This window comes from Microtus ochrogaster, chromosome 4 (genome assembly GCF_000317375.1).
Source record: "Microtus ochrogaster isolate Prairie Vole_2 chromosome 4, MicOch1.0, whole genome shotgun sequence".
Classification (NCBI taxonomy): Eukaryota; Metazoa; Chordata; class Mammalia; order Rodentia; family Cricetidae; genus Microtus; species Microtus ochrogaster.
In genome coordinates, this window is record NC_022011.1 from 4,393,353 (window position 1) to 4,410,644 (window position 17,292).

Genomic DNA, 17,292 nt, shown 5'->3' on the forward strand with positions numbered 1-17,292 from the left:
CGCAGAAAGAGAAAACCTGACTCCAAACTGTCTACATACACAAATAATGTTTTTTTAAATTGTTTTATGATTTATTTATCTTTATTTTATGTGCATTGGTGTGAAGGTGTCATATCCCCTGGAACTGGATTTTCAGACAGTTGTGAACTGCCATGTGGGTGCTGGGAATTGAACCTGGGTCCTCTGAAAGAGCAATCAGTGCTCTTAACCGCTGAGCCATTTCTCCAGCCCACAAATAATGTTTTAAAAAATTAAAAGAATCTACAAAATAGGAATATATTAAGCCACTAACTGTGCTTGCTCATAGGGAGTAGAATCTGGAAAAAGAACTACCTTGTATGTATTTACTATTTGCTGCAACTGACGAGGAGTTAGTCTGCTAAGTCCAAATTCTCTGTCTGCTACGCGCAGTGTGACCTGGGGGCGGGGGGTTACTTAACTGACTTCAGTTCTCTCACCTGTAAAACTGGGTGACGGTACCTCCTTTAAACCATGCTTGAGACTTTAATGAGCCAGTATATATCGAGAGCTTAGAATCACGCCTGTCACATAGAAAGGGCCACACATTTTACTGTAAAAGTGTTTACATCTATAGGGAGCATATGTGCATGGTTTAATTAAAACCTCAGGGGTTGGAGAGACGGTAGCAGTTAAGAGCACACACCACCCTCACAAAAGATAAACTTGCAAACTATTGGCTCACAGGCCAAAGGTAGGGATGAACCCAGTGGGAGTAGGGTTCAGTTCAAACCCGGGAATGCAGGGAAACTCCGTAATGGAATAAAGACCATAAAGGATAAGGATAAAAAGGTCTGGGAGGCTGTTGGGAAGCTGGACTGAGGGACTCCATAGGGAGAGGGCTGGGCGTGGGGCTTGTGTCTTGTTCTGGCTTGTACGTGGGGAACCCACAAGCAGCTCTTTACCCCATGCCTAAAGATACAAGACAGGGCTTGTCCCATGAAGGCAGCTCAGCCAGCAGTTAGCCTGAAGCAGGACACCCAGGATGTGCCAAGAGGCACGGAACCCTTAGCAGACCCTCCAACTGTCTCTCCAAATAGCCTGAGCAGAACCTTCCTCGTAGCCCCAGGGCACTGGGGCACTCAGAGCGTCCAGGTGGAGCTTAGAGGAACTAGCCTCGGGTCACACAGTTTGGGGTAAGCATCAAGATAGAAATTTCCCCTTTCCTTTAAGTACATAGGTCTGTCTCTTCTGGCCGTTCTAACCAGAGTTTAAAAGGATCTGGAGGATGGGGATATGATCTTTCAATACAGCTCAGGTTGGCATTACTCATGGTCCTCCCACCTCAGTTTCCTGAGCACTAGGATTACAGACCTGTGTGCTACATGCTCAGTTTAGATGGTGATTCTCGTTTCTCTATAAAATGACCAACGACCATGAGATGGGTCGGTGCCTGCCACCAAGTCTGACGGCCTGAGTTTGATCTTCAGGACTCACACGCGAGGAGAGAATCAACTCCTGCAAGCCGTCCTGACCTTTAAGTGCCTGCTATTGCGCGCGCGTGCGCACACACACACACACACACACACACACACACACACACACACACACACTTATAACCAGAGACAGATCAGGAAAGGTCCTGGTCCTCAAGTTTGAGAAAGGAAGCCAGGCCTGGCAGAACATGGATGTAATTCTACCACCTGGAAGGCTGCAGCAGGAAGGTCTCCAGTTCCAGGCTAGCCTGTGTCTCGAGAGTTAGGAGACTCTCTTAGAAATATGAACGTGCACTCCTATACACGTAATTCGAGGGATCAAAGACTTGCTAATCATGCGCTCTACCACCGAGCTAGCTCTACCTCCAGTCCTCTGAGGCAGTCTATTTATGTATTTATCAAGACAAGCTGCTCTGCTCCACTGTCTTCTGCCCCAGACTCTCAAGTCCTAGAATTACAGACATGCACCATCACGCCCAGCTTTCAGGCACCTTCTGTTCTCCTGCCTCCACCTTCCAAGTCCTAGGATCCCTGGCATGTCCCACAATGCCTGGCCCTTAGGCACTCTCCAATGAGCCAAGATGGGATCCTGAAGTTAAGAAGGGAGAGGAAGGTCTGGGATTACAGCTCCTCAGCCCAGAGCTCTCCCTTCAGGCCACGAGGCGAAGCAGACCACCATCTGTACTCATTAAGTCAGGTTCCCACACACACCTGGCTGTGTGGCTCTGAGCCGTCTTCCCTGTTGCTAAGTCAGGGACAAAGGCGAAGCAGGAGTTTAAAGAGGTTTGCTTTCATAGAATGAGGTATTTTCGAGCAAGACCAGGGTAGCTGCAGCCTGCATCCTACGTAGCTAGTGGAGTTTCTAGACCACTGTTGCTAAAGCTCCCAGGAACCCAGAAGGGTGAGGTTTGGAATCTGGCAGTGGTTGGGAAGTCTTTCAAGCTCCACTATCCAAGGTCAGGGGTGGGAGGTGTGGGTCAAGCCGAGGCAGAGGATGAACAGCCAGTGGCAGTGTCTGCTAAGAACGTCAGCTGGAGCCCTGCCAGGCCTGGTATCTGAACCCCACCCCCATCCTAAAGGAGATACCACAGCGGTCGGACGGAAGTGTTCGGCCTCACCACTCCAGTTCATGGTGATTAACAGAGACCAGGGGAGGGAACAGGAATTCAAGGCTCCTGAGTCAGAGGTTAACTATTTCCAATCTTCCCCTGGCTTGTCTGGAGCCAGAGGACTAGCAATAGCTCTCCCTCAACCACCTGATTCCCACATGGTTAGCACCGTACGCTTAAGGGGGCTCAAGGTCCCATTCCATAGCATAGTGTAGATGACACTGGGCAAGTCACAAAATTACTAATGTAGGTTTCCAATCCAGCCAACTGGAGCCAATTCCACCCGTCCCGTGGGGGCCTTTTAGGAGGATTAAAGGGGCTTAGTACATAAAGGACAAGGCGTGATTCTGGAATGCGTAAGCTCTCAAGAAGTGGCACTCAGGGGCTGGTGAGACAAGTCGGTGGATAAAGGTGCTTGCCACCAAGCCTGGCAACCACGTTTGATGCCTGGATCCCACATGGCAGAAGGAGAGAGGCGACTCTTGGAAGCTGCCCTCTGACCTTCTCCACTCACGGATCCATGCACACACATGAACACACAATAAATAAATATAATAAAAAAGAGATCGTATTTAGACTGACGGCTTTTGGACCTTTTCTCGCTAGTTCCTCTGCCCAAATAAACGAAGTGAGGGATAAGGGTCAATGTACAAAACATCGTCTGGGCTGAGGAAAGCCAGGGAGGAGAGGCAAGGGTGGGGGACACAGTGTGGGGGTTCAGCATCCTGGCTTCAGCAAGGCTATGGCAGGGCCTAGGCATCTGTCCTGCCTTTCCTGAACATTACCTAGCTGCCTTTGCTGAGGCTCAGACAGTCCTAAACAGTTCTCACTTCCCCTCTCCATTTTGCACTCTATGGTCCAGCCATATGAACTGGATTTAGTCCTGGAATCCATGCCGATCACCTTCAGGAGCATTCCCTGCCCTGTCTCATGTCCAGCTCTCTAGCCTGGTTCCTCCCCAGTCTCTAAGACATCATTTCCTATAGGTGCTGTCCTAGTATTCCCTTCTAATGTCAATCTCAACTCCTGCCCACCCCAATACTTATTTTGGCTGCCTCTCCACTTTTCAAAGCAGCCTTTGAAGCTCAGGGCTTTTGTACATTTGTTCACTAATGGATCCCCAGCACCTAGAACAGAGCCGGGCACACGCTGTAATCCCAGCACCAAGGAGGCTGAGAAGAGAGGATCAGGACGATGTGGGCTACATAGTGGGAGCCTGTCTGAAGTAGGGTGGGGCATGGGGTGGTGTTGAATTGAGGATTAGCAATTACAGTTGCCTGAAGACGGACCCTGTGTGTGCTTCTAATTGGGCGCTCACAAGAAGCTATGGGTCTTGCTCAACTCTGAATATCTCACAGCAAGTACATGCCCAGGCATTTGTGGGCCGAATGACCACTTCAGCTTGGCTTTAGATCTCAGATACTTCACTGCTTCTATAATGAGGGGTGAACTGGATTTGACCATGGGACAGAATGAGAAAGCTGCTTCCCGCCCTTGCCCTGGCCAGGATGAAAATCTCTGCCTAGAAAGCTACAGCCCTTGTCAGGCTTTGTGGTGGTTGAATGAGAACGGCCCCCGTAGGCTCATATTTGAGTGTCTGGTTCCCAGCTGGTGGACAGTTTAGGAAGGATCAGGAGGTGAGGTCTTGCTGGAGGAGGGTGTCACTGGGGGTGGGTCACACCAGGCCGTCTCTCTCTGCCTCCTGTTTGTGGATCAGCTGTTCATGCCTGTGTGCTCTCACACTCTCCACCATGATGGTCATGAACTAACCCTCTGAGATATAAAAAAGACCCTAATTAAATGTTTTCTTCTAGAAACTGCCTTGGTAATGGTGTCTCTTCACAGAAATAGAACAGTGACTAAGACAGGTTTCCTTCCTATTTTGGGGAAAAGGAACAACCTTTAACTTAACAGCAAACAGGATGAGAGTCTACCCCAAGGGGAAGGACCAAATGCATACTAAAAACCTGCTGTGTCCTTAGCACTTGGCTATATGAGAAACCAGTCTAGGAGGTAACAGCATCCAAAAGACAGCATCATCTTAGGACAGAGGACAGCTATTCACTTGATACAATACCATAAAGTACTGGGCTGCACAGGAGACCCAGGGTTAACCCAGCACATGTGTTCAGAAAGGGACACAGGTTCAGAAGAAGATGAGAACAAAAATCTCATGGGCTGGGTATGATGACACACATCTTTAGTCCCAGCTCTTGGGAGGCTAAGGTAGGTAAATCTCCGAGAGTTCAAAGTCAGCTCAGTCTATGTGAGTTCCATGTATGCCAGGGCAACATTATGAGAACCTGTCTCGAAAAGATAAAAAGATGTTCATGAGGGAAGACGGGGGTGTAGCTCAGTGGCAAAGAACCTACATAGTATGCACTTTAGAGTCCCTGCAGGAACCGTGTGTGTGCGCGTGTGTGTGTGTGCGCTGTACAGAGTACTAATAGCCAAAACTACTCAAATGGCCATTGACAGCCTTGCGGAACTACAGATGGTCACACAGTGGGATAAAACAGTGAGACTCAACTGCCCTCACACCCAGAATCATGATGAAGATCTCAACATGGGCAACCAAAGAAGCCAGGCCCAAGAGCATATAGTTCATTTCATATCTTTCTTTAACACAAGGTCTTACAATGTAGCCCACGCTAGCCTTGAACTCAAGACTCTCCTGCCTTCTTTCCCTTCTGTGCTGAATTACAGTCATGCATCACCACCACCATTCCCAGTTTATACGATCTTTCCTGTCTGTTTCTTATTCGCTTTTTATTTAGTTTGTGTGTGTGTGTGTGTGTGTGTGTGTGTGTGAGAGAGAGAGAGAGAGAGAGAGAGAGAGAGAGAGAGAGAGAGAGAGAGAGAGAGCATCACAGCACACGCACGCAGGAGAGAGGACAACTTTCAAGAATCAATTCTTGCCCTCCACCATGTAGGTTCCAGGAACTGAACTCAGGTTTGGCAGTAGGTGTCTATCTGCTGAGCCATCTCATTGGCCCATTTGTTTTTTTGAGACTAGTTCTTAAATATCACAGGCTGAGGGTGATCTAGAATTTCTGATCTTTCTGCCATTAATTCCCAGGTGCTGGGGTTGCTGGGAGAGTACTACATGACTATACATAATGTTCTAATGCAGGCAAATTAATCTAGGGTATCACAAGTAAGAACAGTAGTTCTCTTGAGAGAAGGGTAGCTGGAAGGCAAGGGGCATCTGAGTTACCAGTGATGCCATTTCTTGGTCTGTGTGCTAGGTACATGGGCATTTTAAGCTGGTGATGCCAATAAGCTAACTAATTTGGCACTTATCTCAACATATTTATTCTTTTCTTAAAATTACATTTATTTGCCAGGTGCTGGTGATGCATGCTCTAAATCCCTGCCCTTGGGAGGCAAAGACAAGTGGATCTCTCTGAGTTCGAGGCCAGCCTGGTCTACAGTGTGAGTTTCACGACAGCCAGGACTACACAGAGAAACTTTGTCTCGAAAACCAAAAAATAAATGATAAATAAATTATGTTTATTTAGTTAGCTATGGCAAGGGAAGGAGGGAAAGACAATTTACCTGGTATGCATATGGAGGTCAGAAGACAACCTGCTCGAATGGCTACATCTCTTTCCACCACGTGGGTCCCAGAGATCAAATTCGGGTCACTGGGCTTGGAGACAGGTGCCCCAATGTGCTGCCATCTCTCCGGCCCTCAACAGAAGTTACTCTTCAACATTAGTCTCCTAACACAGACTGTCTGGCATCAGGACAGAAGCCTCCCTGATCTTGGCAGGCGCCTTCTCCCCTCCTCTCACGGCCCCACTTCACGTGTTTCACAGAACTTCAGCTTCTGACCCTAGCTGCTCACCGTCCTCCTGGGGCAGTAGGGAGGTGAGAACACTCGTTCTGGGTAACCTAGGAACACAGTGCTAGGAGAGGAGGTGACTAGCGGTTTGAGACCTGCTCCCCTGACACAGTGGAAGGTGACAGAGGGCAGTCTTCAGCAACCAGCCCTCCCCCCTGCTGGCGGGGCTCCAAACCCCAGTTCCCTACCCTTCATTCCTCGGAGGCAGATTTATGGGGCACTACAGAATCCCCTTGAGCTATGGAAGCAGCCAACTAGGACTTACATTCTGGACTCTCTGCTGATTCTGCCCCAGTGACTCCATTTTGCATCTAAGGGGAAGGTACTATCACCTGCTTTGCCAGGCAACCATAGCACTAAAGAATAGCTCACACCAGACTGTAAGCTTCCTAAAGGCAGGGACTTATATTCATTCATTGTTAGATAAACTTCTAAAAGACCCTGAAACATTCAGATCTCGGTTACATGTGTGCAGAAAGGATGGCCTATTAACTCCAAACTAAAGGCGGGGTTTTTGTACCAATAGCTGAACTAAACACAACCATCTTGAAACTAACCCAAGCTCAGTCACCTTCATTAGTGAAAGCTTCCTACGATTAGCTTCCTGTCTTACCCAAAAGCTTCCTAAGAATTGGTCAATACTGCTGAGGGGGTCCCAATTGGGGCCTGAGTGTCTCTGATCAGTGTCATGAAGCTGTTTCTCTCAACTGCTCAACATCAAGGATGGGTAGGTGGCTGTGGCTCCTCACCTCTGACTACTACACTCCTACCTCACGAGTTCCCTCCTCTCTCCTCTGTCTCAGCTCTCAGATCACACAGGCCCCATTGGGATGGGCCGGAAGAGGGCAACATCCCTGTTCCCTTCCAGATTAACTTCTCTAGTCAAGCTCCTAATACTAGGACCCTGAGAGACTGAATCCTGTGGAGAAGTATTTCTGGAAAATCCTACAATAAGAAAATCTGACTATCTGGGCATGGTGGCATATGCCTTTAATCCCAGCACTCGGGAGGCAGAGACAGAGCGGGTGGATCTCTGTGTGTTGGAGGCCAGCCTGGTCTACAGAGTGAATTCCAGGCCAGCAAGGGTTACATAGTGAGATCCTGTCTTAAAAAAACAAGACAAACAAACAAACAAAAAATGAACAAACAGGGCTGAAGAGAAGGCTCAGACATTAAAGGCTGGGCTCACGGCCAAAACAACAAACCAACCAAACAAGCAAGCAAAAGACTACGAACTCACGGGAATAGGTACTGTGACCGGTGGCTGTGAGATTCGAGATCCAGCGTTCATTCTGATTACGCCTCCCACACAACAGGGAGTCAGAAAACTCTTCAAGTTCTAGCTGGGGGCTGCAACAATGACCGTGGTAAAATCACAACCACTAGAATTCCTGTTGTAAAATGGGTTGGCCAGCCGGGTATGGCAGAGGCAGGACAATCTCTCCAAGTCCAAAGTCAGCCTGATCTACACAGTTCCAGGCTAGCCAGGACTACATAATGAGACCCTAATCTTTAAAAATGGGATGGGGGGGGGCAAAAAATAAGACTGACCTTCACAAAGATTGTCTTGATTTCTTCCAGTGGACTTCCTGGGCCTTGGGCGGGTAACAGGAAGTAAAGTTCTGTCTGGGAGCCTCAAAGATTTTCTTGAACTGTCGAACAAATTAAACCGAGGAAGCCGCCCCTTTGTCTCTCCACCTTTAAACCTCTGGCAGGGTCTGGCTATGGGGTTTCTCAAGTCCCAGCTCTGAGATTAAGACCTCAAAGTATTTAATATTCACCTTCCCTGCTTCAAGGGAATGTTAGGAGGGTAAAGCAAGCTCGGAGCTGTGCAAGGGCTTTGAAGAGAAAGGTAGACACACAAACAAGGTGCTAATTATACCAGATCTTTCTTTTGAGCTTGACTTCACAGCCGCTTATAATATCCATAACCCAGGGGCAAAGAGGGATTGTAATATGGAAAGTATTGTTTGCCTGGCCAAACTTGAGGGTTTGTATGTACCCGCAGGATAACCCCTTCAACCTTGTCAGATCCAAGGACGGTGATGTTTTAAGAAGGGGGACTAGGGTGGCGGTACTGAAGTAGAAGCAGGTGAAGACCATGAGGAAATATACTGGGGAATAAGGCATCTATTTTTGGTGTTGTTTGGGAAGTTTCATTTATTTAAAAATTTAAAATTTAGTTTTGCAGGGGCTGGAGAGAGAGAGAGATCAGTGGTTGAGAGCACTGGCTCTTCTTCCAGAGGATCCAGGTTCAATTCCCAGCACCCACAAGGCAGCTCACGCTGTCTGCAACAGTTCCGGGGGATCTGAGATCCTCATACTAATGCACATAAAATAAAGCTAAATAAATTGTAAAAAATTAGTTTTGCAGTGTTAAGGATCAAACTCAAGGCCTCATCTGCCACTGAGCTATACCCACAACTCTTTTTCTTTACCTTCTTTAAGAGATGGGATCTTGGGCTGGAGAGATGGCCCAGTGGTTCAGACCGGTAGTCCCTCCTGGAGAGGAATTGGGTTCAGTTCCTAGCACTCATATCAGGTGGCTTTCGAGCCCTGTACCTTCAGTTCCAGAGGACTGGTGCCCTCTCCTGACCTCTGTGGGCACACGTGTGGTGCACAAACATTCATGCAGATGTGTGTGTACACACACACATAGATAGGGTACTCAGCTGACTCAGCAGGTGAAAAAGTTTGCTGAGCACATCTGAAAACTTGAGTTCAATCTTGGGAAAACCACGGAGGAAAGAGAGAATAGACGCCTGAATACACCCTGGTCACAAATAATAAATAAGTTGTTTTGTTTTTTGAGATAGGGTCTTAACTGTGTTGCCTTGACTGTCCTGGAACTGGCTCTGTAGACCAGGTTGGACTCTAACTCAGAGATCACCTGCCTCTGCCTCCTGAGTGATGAGATTAAAGGCGTGTACGACCACACAAAACTATTTTTTTTTTTAAGAGAGAGGATTTTGCTACCTTTTCTGTGTTGGCCGTGAATTCCCGGGGCCAAGGGATCCTGTCCCTGCTTCTGGGGTAGCCGGGACTACAAGCATGCCATCCAGCTTGAAGAGTCTCAACTTCCTAGCACCATGTGGGCCCAGGAGCTTTTTCTTACTTAAAACCCAGAGTGACTTCCCATTTCCAGGGAAGTCAAGGTGTACTAAGCACATTAGCCCACTCTTTGTTTTATAAACCAGGTGCGTTCTTGGCACAAACCTACCGTTTTCATGACCATAAACCAGACATTCGAGACAGCAGCATTTCCTTAGGAAAAAAAAGTTTTAAAATTCGTGACATCACCGGGAAGCACTGGCCAACTCAATCACGAAATCAAAAACCTGATCAGCACTTGTCCGCAACCTGGAGCCAAGTAAAGTGACAGCTAATCTGATATATATTTTTTGCTTTGGTAAGGAATATAAGACACTCACAACTCAAAGCCATACCTGCTCTTGGAATACAGCAGAGAATGTGATGGTGGGGGCGGGGAGGTCGATTTGGCAGAGGTCTGGTGAGCCATAGTGCTTCCTCGGGGAGCCGGAATTGGATTTGGGGCCCTGCCCAAGTTAACATTTTTTACAGGTTGGCTCAGTTGCAGTTTCTTAGCCGGCCAGTAATAAAGCCATGTGCAAGAATCTAAAGTTTATGAGGCATGGCCTCTTAATGCCTGGTCTCCGGCTCCCTACAGCCAAGCCTTTAAGGAACCTTGCCTAGCAGGGTGTTAATTATTTTGTCAATCTGCAGAGTTATTTGAGCAAAGTTTTTTGTTTGTTTAAGGAGTTCTACAGACTCAAGGGCCTCACTTTTTGCGGGGAAACAAAGGAGAGTCATTCTGCCCTTAAGCTGTGACACCCCCATATTCAGGCTGTGGACATGTGTACGGAGGGTGAGCGTTTGATGGAAGCACTTAAAAATGCTAGGTGGTAAATGTTCTGACAGTCGTTTAAACTATAGATCCCCTCCCCAGAAAAAAATGCACGCAAAAGTCCTCTGGAACTTCACTCAAGGATCCCAAGTTACTCCTGGTTCAACAACGTCGGTTTGATCTACAGAGAAAAGCCCATTGTCCTCTCTAGTCAGGAGCCCCCACCAGCTGGTAGATGCTCGAGTCTCATGGCACACGGGTTCTCAGCACCAAAATGACCCTCCACTTTCAAGTTGTTTTTTTTTTTTTTTTAATTTGAATGGAGAAAAGCGCAACTGAAAGATCAAAATGTGCTTTGATCGTTTACTCAGACTCCTCCGGCTTGGGACACAGAAGCGCCCTCCCCCATGCCCCCACCCTGTGACTCAAGTGATCTAACATCCTACTACCAGGATGCTTGGAGTGCGGGACCTAGTGTGTCCCCTGGGCGTGATGGCCTCTGCCCAGGTGTGCCTGGCCATTCGCAGGCAGACTGCAGGGGCTCAGGCCCTCCGGGAAGGGCAGGGTTAAGAGTGCATTCCAGCCCGGGAAGAAGGGGGGGTGGGGAGGGCAGCCCAGAGAAGAGAAACAGACCCGGTCTGTCTGTCGGAGACACAAAGCACGGTTCACAAAGGGGGCCCGAGTAGGGCGAAGGGGGCTGCCCGGGGCACCGCTCATCCCCACACCTGCGCGGGGGTTTTGGGAGGAATGTGCACTGCGCATTCCTCGGCTGTGGCCGGCGCGGGAGATGTTTTCCACGTCGGGGCTGGGTGAGGGGCTCAGCCACCAGGCACTAGGAGGTCAAGACAAGCAGCGGCTGCTGCGCAAGGAGGGGCTGGACTCGGGTGGGTGCACCGTTGCTCAGCCTTCTCGAGCCCATCCCAGCCCGGGAACCACTTTCTGCGCCTTCCCAGGATGTGAGGTGGCTCTAGACATCCCCAGCTCTGGTCCAGATACCTCCTCACCGGAGGGTCACAGCAAAGCCGACCAAGTGTGATCTTCCGCTGGCACCAGGAGGGTCTTACCTTTCCCCAGCGTTTGGCTGGGCTCCAGATCAGTTCCTCCCGCCTCCAAGGTCACTTCAGCCTCCCCGAAGTGCACCGGGTAGGGTTCGGAGGCCACGCTTGGTAGCCAGCAAACCTGCGTCTGAGAGCAGAAGGGTTAAGAGGGAGGCTGAGTCACAGGCGTCCCCGGTTCTGCACACTCATCCCTGAGAGTCCTCGGTGGGCCCCCGTAACATCCTTGGCGCCAAGGAACACAGCCCTGAGGTCCGTACCCCCCTCCCCCGCCCCCGCCCGACGCCCTCAGCGTGAGAACCCCGCCCGCTCTCCAGGGAGCAATCTGGGTTAGGACTAGTGCAAGGCACTGTGGTACCTGAAGCAGGAGGAGCAGGGAGGCGAGAGACCCACTAAGGAGTCCCATGACTGGAGGGAAGTGAAGAGGCTGCCGCGACGGTAGGTCTTAAGTGCCTGGTACAGTTTTGAGCACCGCGGCTCACTAGAGCCCGCGGGAGGAGGCCAGGTGCGCTCAGGTAGCCGCTGATTGGTCCAACGTCACAAGGTCACGCCCCCCCGCAGGTGGAGCCGAGGCTAGCCTGCGGGAGGCACTCGCGAAGCCCCTGTGGACCCGCCCTGGTTCCCGCCGGCGACCTCCCTGCTCTTTTGGAACTACTCCTGAAAGGTATCCCGTAGCTCTTGCAGGGTTCTGGTTTCTCTGGAAAATAGTATAACAAAACAAAACCCCCAATCGACTCCACCTCAGCCCCTGTAGCACGAGAAGGCAAATATTCCATTGCTGGCAACTACAACGGAAAAAAAGTGGAGACGCATCTGAAACCCGACAAAAAACAAAAAAAACAAAAAAAACAAAAAAAAAAAAACCAGAGGCTTCCCATTCATGCTGCCGCAGGCGTCGTGTTCAAAGCTTTGATGGAGGCAAGGCGTGTCTTCACACCAGCTACTGCGGGGTCTGCCCTCTGCCACTTTCTCCACCTCCCACGCGAGCCCTCTGGGAGCGTTGGGGATTTGAAACGGCATCGAGGTCTCAAAGGACCGCGGTACACGATCTGATATACGTTTGAGAGAATAGTTACTTCCGTTTGCAGCTGAACAAATGGCAGGAAACAAGCAGAGAAAGCCCCAGAGTTTGGAAGCCACAGTAACTTCAAAGGGCTTGAGGTAGGGAGACGATTATGAGTTGTCAGCCCCGTTATTTCCAGCACCCGGAATAAAAATGCTTTCTTCCCCCTTGAAATGTTTCCTCAATTTGATGTTAAATACAAATAATGGATATTTTATTTTATCTATTATTGTTATATGTGTCTATGGGCCCACTGCACACATGCGCAGGTCAGAGGAGGACCTTGCGAAGTCGGTTCTCTCCTTAGTTCTGGAGTTTGAACTTAGGGCATCAGGATTGTGCAGAAAGAGTTTTGCTGCTAAGCCATCTCCGTTGCCCTCCTATTTTTTTTTTAAAGTAGAATCTCACACTGTAGTCTCAGGCTGGCCTTGAATTCATGACAAACTTTCCATCTCAGTATCTGAACTGCTGGCATTAAAGAGGTAAGACTTGACACGATTTTTAAGAATCTAATGTATCTCTGGCTGGCCTTAAACTCAATATACAACTGGGAATGGCCTTGAACTTCTGAATCTCCCGCCTCTACCTTCCTAGTACTAGGATTTCAGGCATGTATCCCCATGCCTGGTTTAGTTGATTAAGGAAATTGAACCCAAGGTTTACATGCCGGACAAGCAGTTTATCAGCTGAACTACAGCCCCAGTCCCAATAATGGCAAATTTATTTGTTTGTTTGTTTCTTTACTGATTGATTGGTTTTTCAAGACAGGGTTTCTCTGTGTAACAGCCTTAACTGTCCTGGAATTAGCTCTTGTAGACCAGACAGAGATCTGCCTGCCTCAGCCTCCGGAGTGCTGGGATTAAAGACATGTGCAACCACCACCTGGCCCAATAATGGCAATTTTAAATATACCTTTTATTAGTCTGAAATCCTGTATATAATCTGAAAACTACGTGGTGTGTAATGCTTGTCCCTTAGAAGACAGCCTCCCTGCTTACTCTACGTTGCTCTTCCTACTATCCTGGACAAGAATGGCTGTCCTTGAGGCACACTGGGGCACACAAGTCCCTAGGCAGGCATAGGTTCCAACTGCTCTTCTCCCTTGTCCTTTCCCTATAGAGTCAGCCCATCCTGCCCTGCCCCTCCAGAGACTAAACACAAGGCCTTGCACACGCCCAGGAAGTGTTCCACCACTGACTGCAGCCTCCACTCTGGAGCTGAGCAGTCGGAACCAATCGAACTTTTTTTTTTCTCTGAGCTCTCTCCACCCCCCTTTGCTCTCCAGAGAACCCCAGAATGATGCCTGAATCTACCTGCCCTTCTTACCACAAGTCTCTGACTGAGCAACGGAACTTGCGACACAATCAGGCAAGCACTGGCGCTACTTGCTCCACTGGGTGGGATTCAGGCTTGGATCCCACCTCTTGCTGAGATGGAACCCTTATCTATCCATTGGTGTATGGAACTATTTTGATACCTACCCTCTAAAGTACTGTACTAGAGCTGGGAGTGGTGTTCTATGCCTTTAATCCCAACACGGGATGGGGGACAAGATGATTACTACAAGTTCAAGGACAGCCTGCACTACATAGTGAGCCAGTGCTTCAAAAACAGGTGCATAGAATACAGAAGGAGGTGGGGTGGGGTGGCTGGAGAGATGGCTTAGCAGTTAAGAGCATTGCCTGCTATTCCAAAGGTCCTGAGTTCAATTCCCAGGAACCATATTGTGGCTCACAACCATCTGTAATGAGGTCTGTGATCTCTTCTGGCCTGCGGGGATACACGCAGATGGATTATTGTATACATCATCATCATCATCATCATCATAATAATAATAATAATAAAAGAATAGAGAAGACAGCTCAGTGGGTAATGTGCTTTGGTAAAGTCCTATGTTCAAATCCCCAGGACCTATGTAATATGGAAAACAGTAGCCCATCTGTAATCTCCTATGGAGGACTGGGAGGAGGATGGGAAGCTATCAGGCTAGCTAGCCTGGTTTATGGCGTCAAACAACAGAAAACCTGTCCCAAACAAGGTGAGAGATAGGACTGCTACCTCCACGGTTGTCCTGCGGCCATGCACCTTGACGTCTACTCACATACGTGAACACCCCACCCCCACCCCACACACATACTGTACTCGGCTGTATTAGGATTAAGTGAATATGTGCACATGAGGATTGAGCAGATTAATGTGTTAAAAACGCTGAACTCGGTAGTTGGCACAGAGCAAGGGCCCAGTGTTATCGTTATTAGGGATGCGGACCATTTGGCTTTCCTGCCAGCCCTTCCTCTCCTAGCCAGCACCCCCATTTCAATAACTAAGAGAATGAGCAGTGTCGGAATCCTTCAATTTCACGGCTGAGGGTACCTGGCATCTGCCATCTCTGGGATCTTCAGTGATCCACGCAGTCCCAGCAGCTGTGGTGGGTGGCGGCAACTTGCAGGAAAAGCCCAAGGCAGCTAGCTAGTGGCCTAGCGCTCCTGCTGGGGACGCTTGCCGAGTCCTAGGTGCTTGCACGAGTTGCTCAACGACTCTGGCCCAGAGGGGACAGGGCGGCCCGACCTATTCCTCGCCCCCAAAGTTCCCCGCGCCGGCGCGGAGCCAGACGAAGCCATTAGGCGGACAGTTAAACACAAACGAGCCTCGGGATACAGGCCCTAATTAAGTAAACACTCGGCTGGAGAGTTGTGGAGCGGGCTCATTTCCGCCGCCTTCCCGGGCACTCAGCATTCCAGCGGGGGCCGCGAGCAGAGTGGAGCAAACGGTACTCAGCTCTTCTGCGTGCTTGGATCACGACGCAGCCTTTGCGCAGCCTCCCCAGCTGGCCATTCATCAATTCAATCGTTTAACTGAATGAATTTCGGTCTTGAGTTTCAGTTAAATTTACGGATAGCCTGGTCAGCTCAGCATGGGCTATATAACAAGCTCTTGTCTCGGAAAAACAAAACAGACGCCCAGAATTTGCTTCCTCCACCCACAACCGATGATTAACCTGGTGTAGGTGACAGCCCGATATCCTCCCAGATAGACAAATCCTAAAATGTAATTGCACCACCGAGCTCCCCTGAAGGTTAGGCTGATGCTACCCTCTAAGGGACTAGGGCTGTGTTCACATCACCTCTTGCCCTTCTGTCTTGGTTACCAGTTTCTCCTGGGAGCACTTCGTGTGTCAGGTGGGCAATGTGAATCCTTATCTCAAGATGGGGTTTCTGGCCGGGCAGTGGTAGTGCATGCCTTTAATCCCAGCACTTGGGAGGCAGAGGCAAGTGGATCTCTGTGAGTTCAGGCCAGCCTGGTCTACAGAGCTAGTTCCAGTGCAGGCTCCAAAGCCACAGAGAAACCCTGTCTCGAAACACCCCCCCTCCCTCCCCACACACAAAAGATTGGGTTTCTGGAATCCCACCATGGGCAGAACAAGTTTGGGATTGGAGAAAGACCAAGAGTTTCTGTCTGGTGATGTTTCAGAAACCTAACATCAGACACGATGAGGAGGCTTCCGGCTGTTGTTTCATTTCAGAGGAAGTGTCTGGCTGGGGGTACTCGTTTTCCACAATGGGAATATACCTTACAGCGGAAGTCTTGCTTAGTGGACTCTGGGCCTCTGGAGCTTTCACGTCTGTATTGGTTAGTTTTCTGTTATAATAAGAAAATACCCACAACGTGCAACCTAGAAAGAGAAAGGTTTGTTTGGGGCTCTCAGTTTTGGAGGCTCCAGGCCACAGCTGAAAGTGCCCAAAGTTTTGGGCTTATGCTAGAGCAGCATATCATGGCAGAGGTATAAAGGAATACGAAGCCCACTTACCTCCTGGCCAGGAAAGAAAGAAAGGAAGAGGAATGGTCCTGGTGCTCCAGAGCTATTCCCTAGTGGGCTGGGGAGACAGTTTTCTTCTGTGGAGTAGCCACTGGGAAGTTCTGGTAAGTCAACTTCCACTTAAGTTCATGCAAAAAACACCACTTGCACTCAGACACACTGAAAACGGGGTGCACTAGGCAGGAAGAAGGGAACTGGTAGGGGGAAAAGGAAGTCGGGAGAAGGTAACAGGGGATAAATGTGTCCAAATATATTTTATGCATGCATACGATTGTCCTAAAAAATTAACTTTAGGAGACAGAAGTGAAGAGGCTAGTGAGACGGCTCAGCAGTTATGAGCACTGCTGCTCCTGCAGAGAACGCACAGGATGGCTCTTGACCCTTTGTAACTCCAGTTCTAGGAGTTTCCACACCCGCTTTCAGCCTCCTCAGGCACCAGGAACACACATGGTGAACATGCATGCAGGCAAGCATATACACAAACAATTTTTTTTTTTTTTTGGTTTTTCGAGACAGGATTTCCCTGTGGCTTTGGAGCCTGTCCTGGAACTAGCTCTGTAGACCAGGCTGGTCTCGAACTCACAGAGATCCGCCTGCCTCTGCCTCCCGAGTGCTGGGATTAAAGGCGTGCGCCACCACCGCCCGGCCCACAAACAAATTTTTAAAAAATTAAAAGCCAAAATTAATTTGGGGCTAGGGAGATGGATCAGCGTTGAGGAACGCTCTGTTTTTGCAGAGAAACCGGGTTTGTTTCCTAGCACCCACATGACGGCCATCCCTAGGTCCAGTTCCAGAGAATCTGAAGTTCACTTCTGGCCTCTCTGAGCACCAAGCATTCACAAAATGTATATGCAGATGACAAAATACTCGTATACATAAAATGAATAAAAATAAAAACCCGAAATTCAAATCTGTAGCATTAACAAATCAAATATTAAATAACAAAATATGAGCACGTCTTCCTGGTAATCTAAAGAACTCTAGATCTGTGTGTGTGTGTGTGTGTGTGTGTGTGTGTGGTTTTCTTTGAAAAAGGGTTGGTTTCACTGTGTAGCCTGTATTGTCCTGGAACTCACTTTATA

At 49.0% G+C, this 17,292-nt stretch overlaps 1 protein-coding gene across 1 annotated transcript in view; it reads right to left on the bottom strand.

The window, feature by feature from the left end:
• Positions 1–11,762, bottom strand: part of Cdh3 (cadherin 3) — a 47,002-nt gene extending 35,240 nt beyond the window's left edge. The window contains exons 1-2 of the mRNA XM_026778683.1: positions 11,689–11,762; positions 11,340–11,460 (exon numbers count right to left, since the gene is read on the bottom strand). Coding sequence (XP_026634484.1) covers positions 11,340–11,460; positions 11,689–11,736 — 169 coding nt within the window. The 5' untranslated portion in view covers positions 11,737–11,762. The remainder of the gene's footprint in view (positions 1–11,339; positions 11,461–11,688) is intronic.
• Between the last annotated feature and the right edge of the window lie 5,530 nt (positions 11,763–17,292).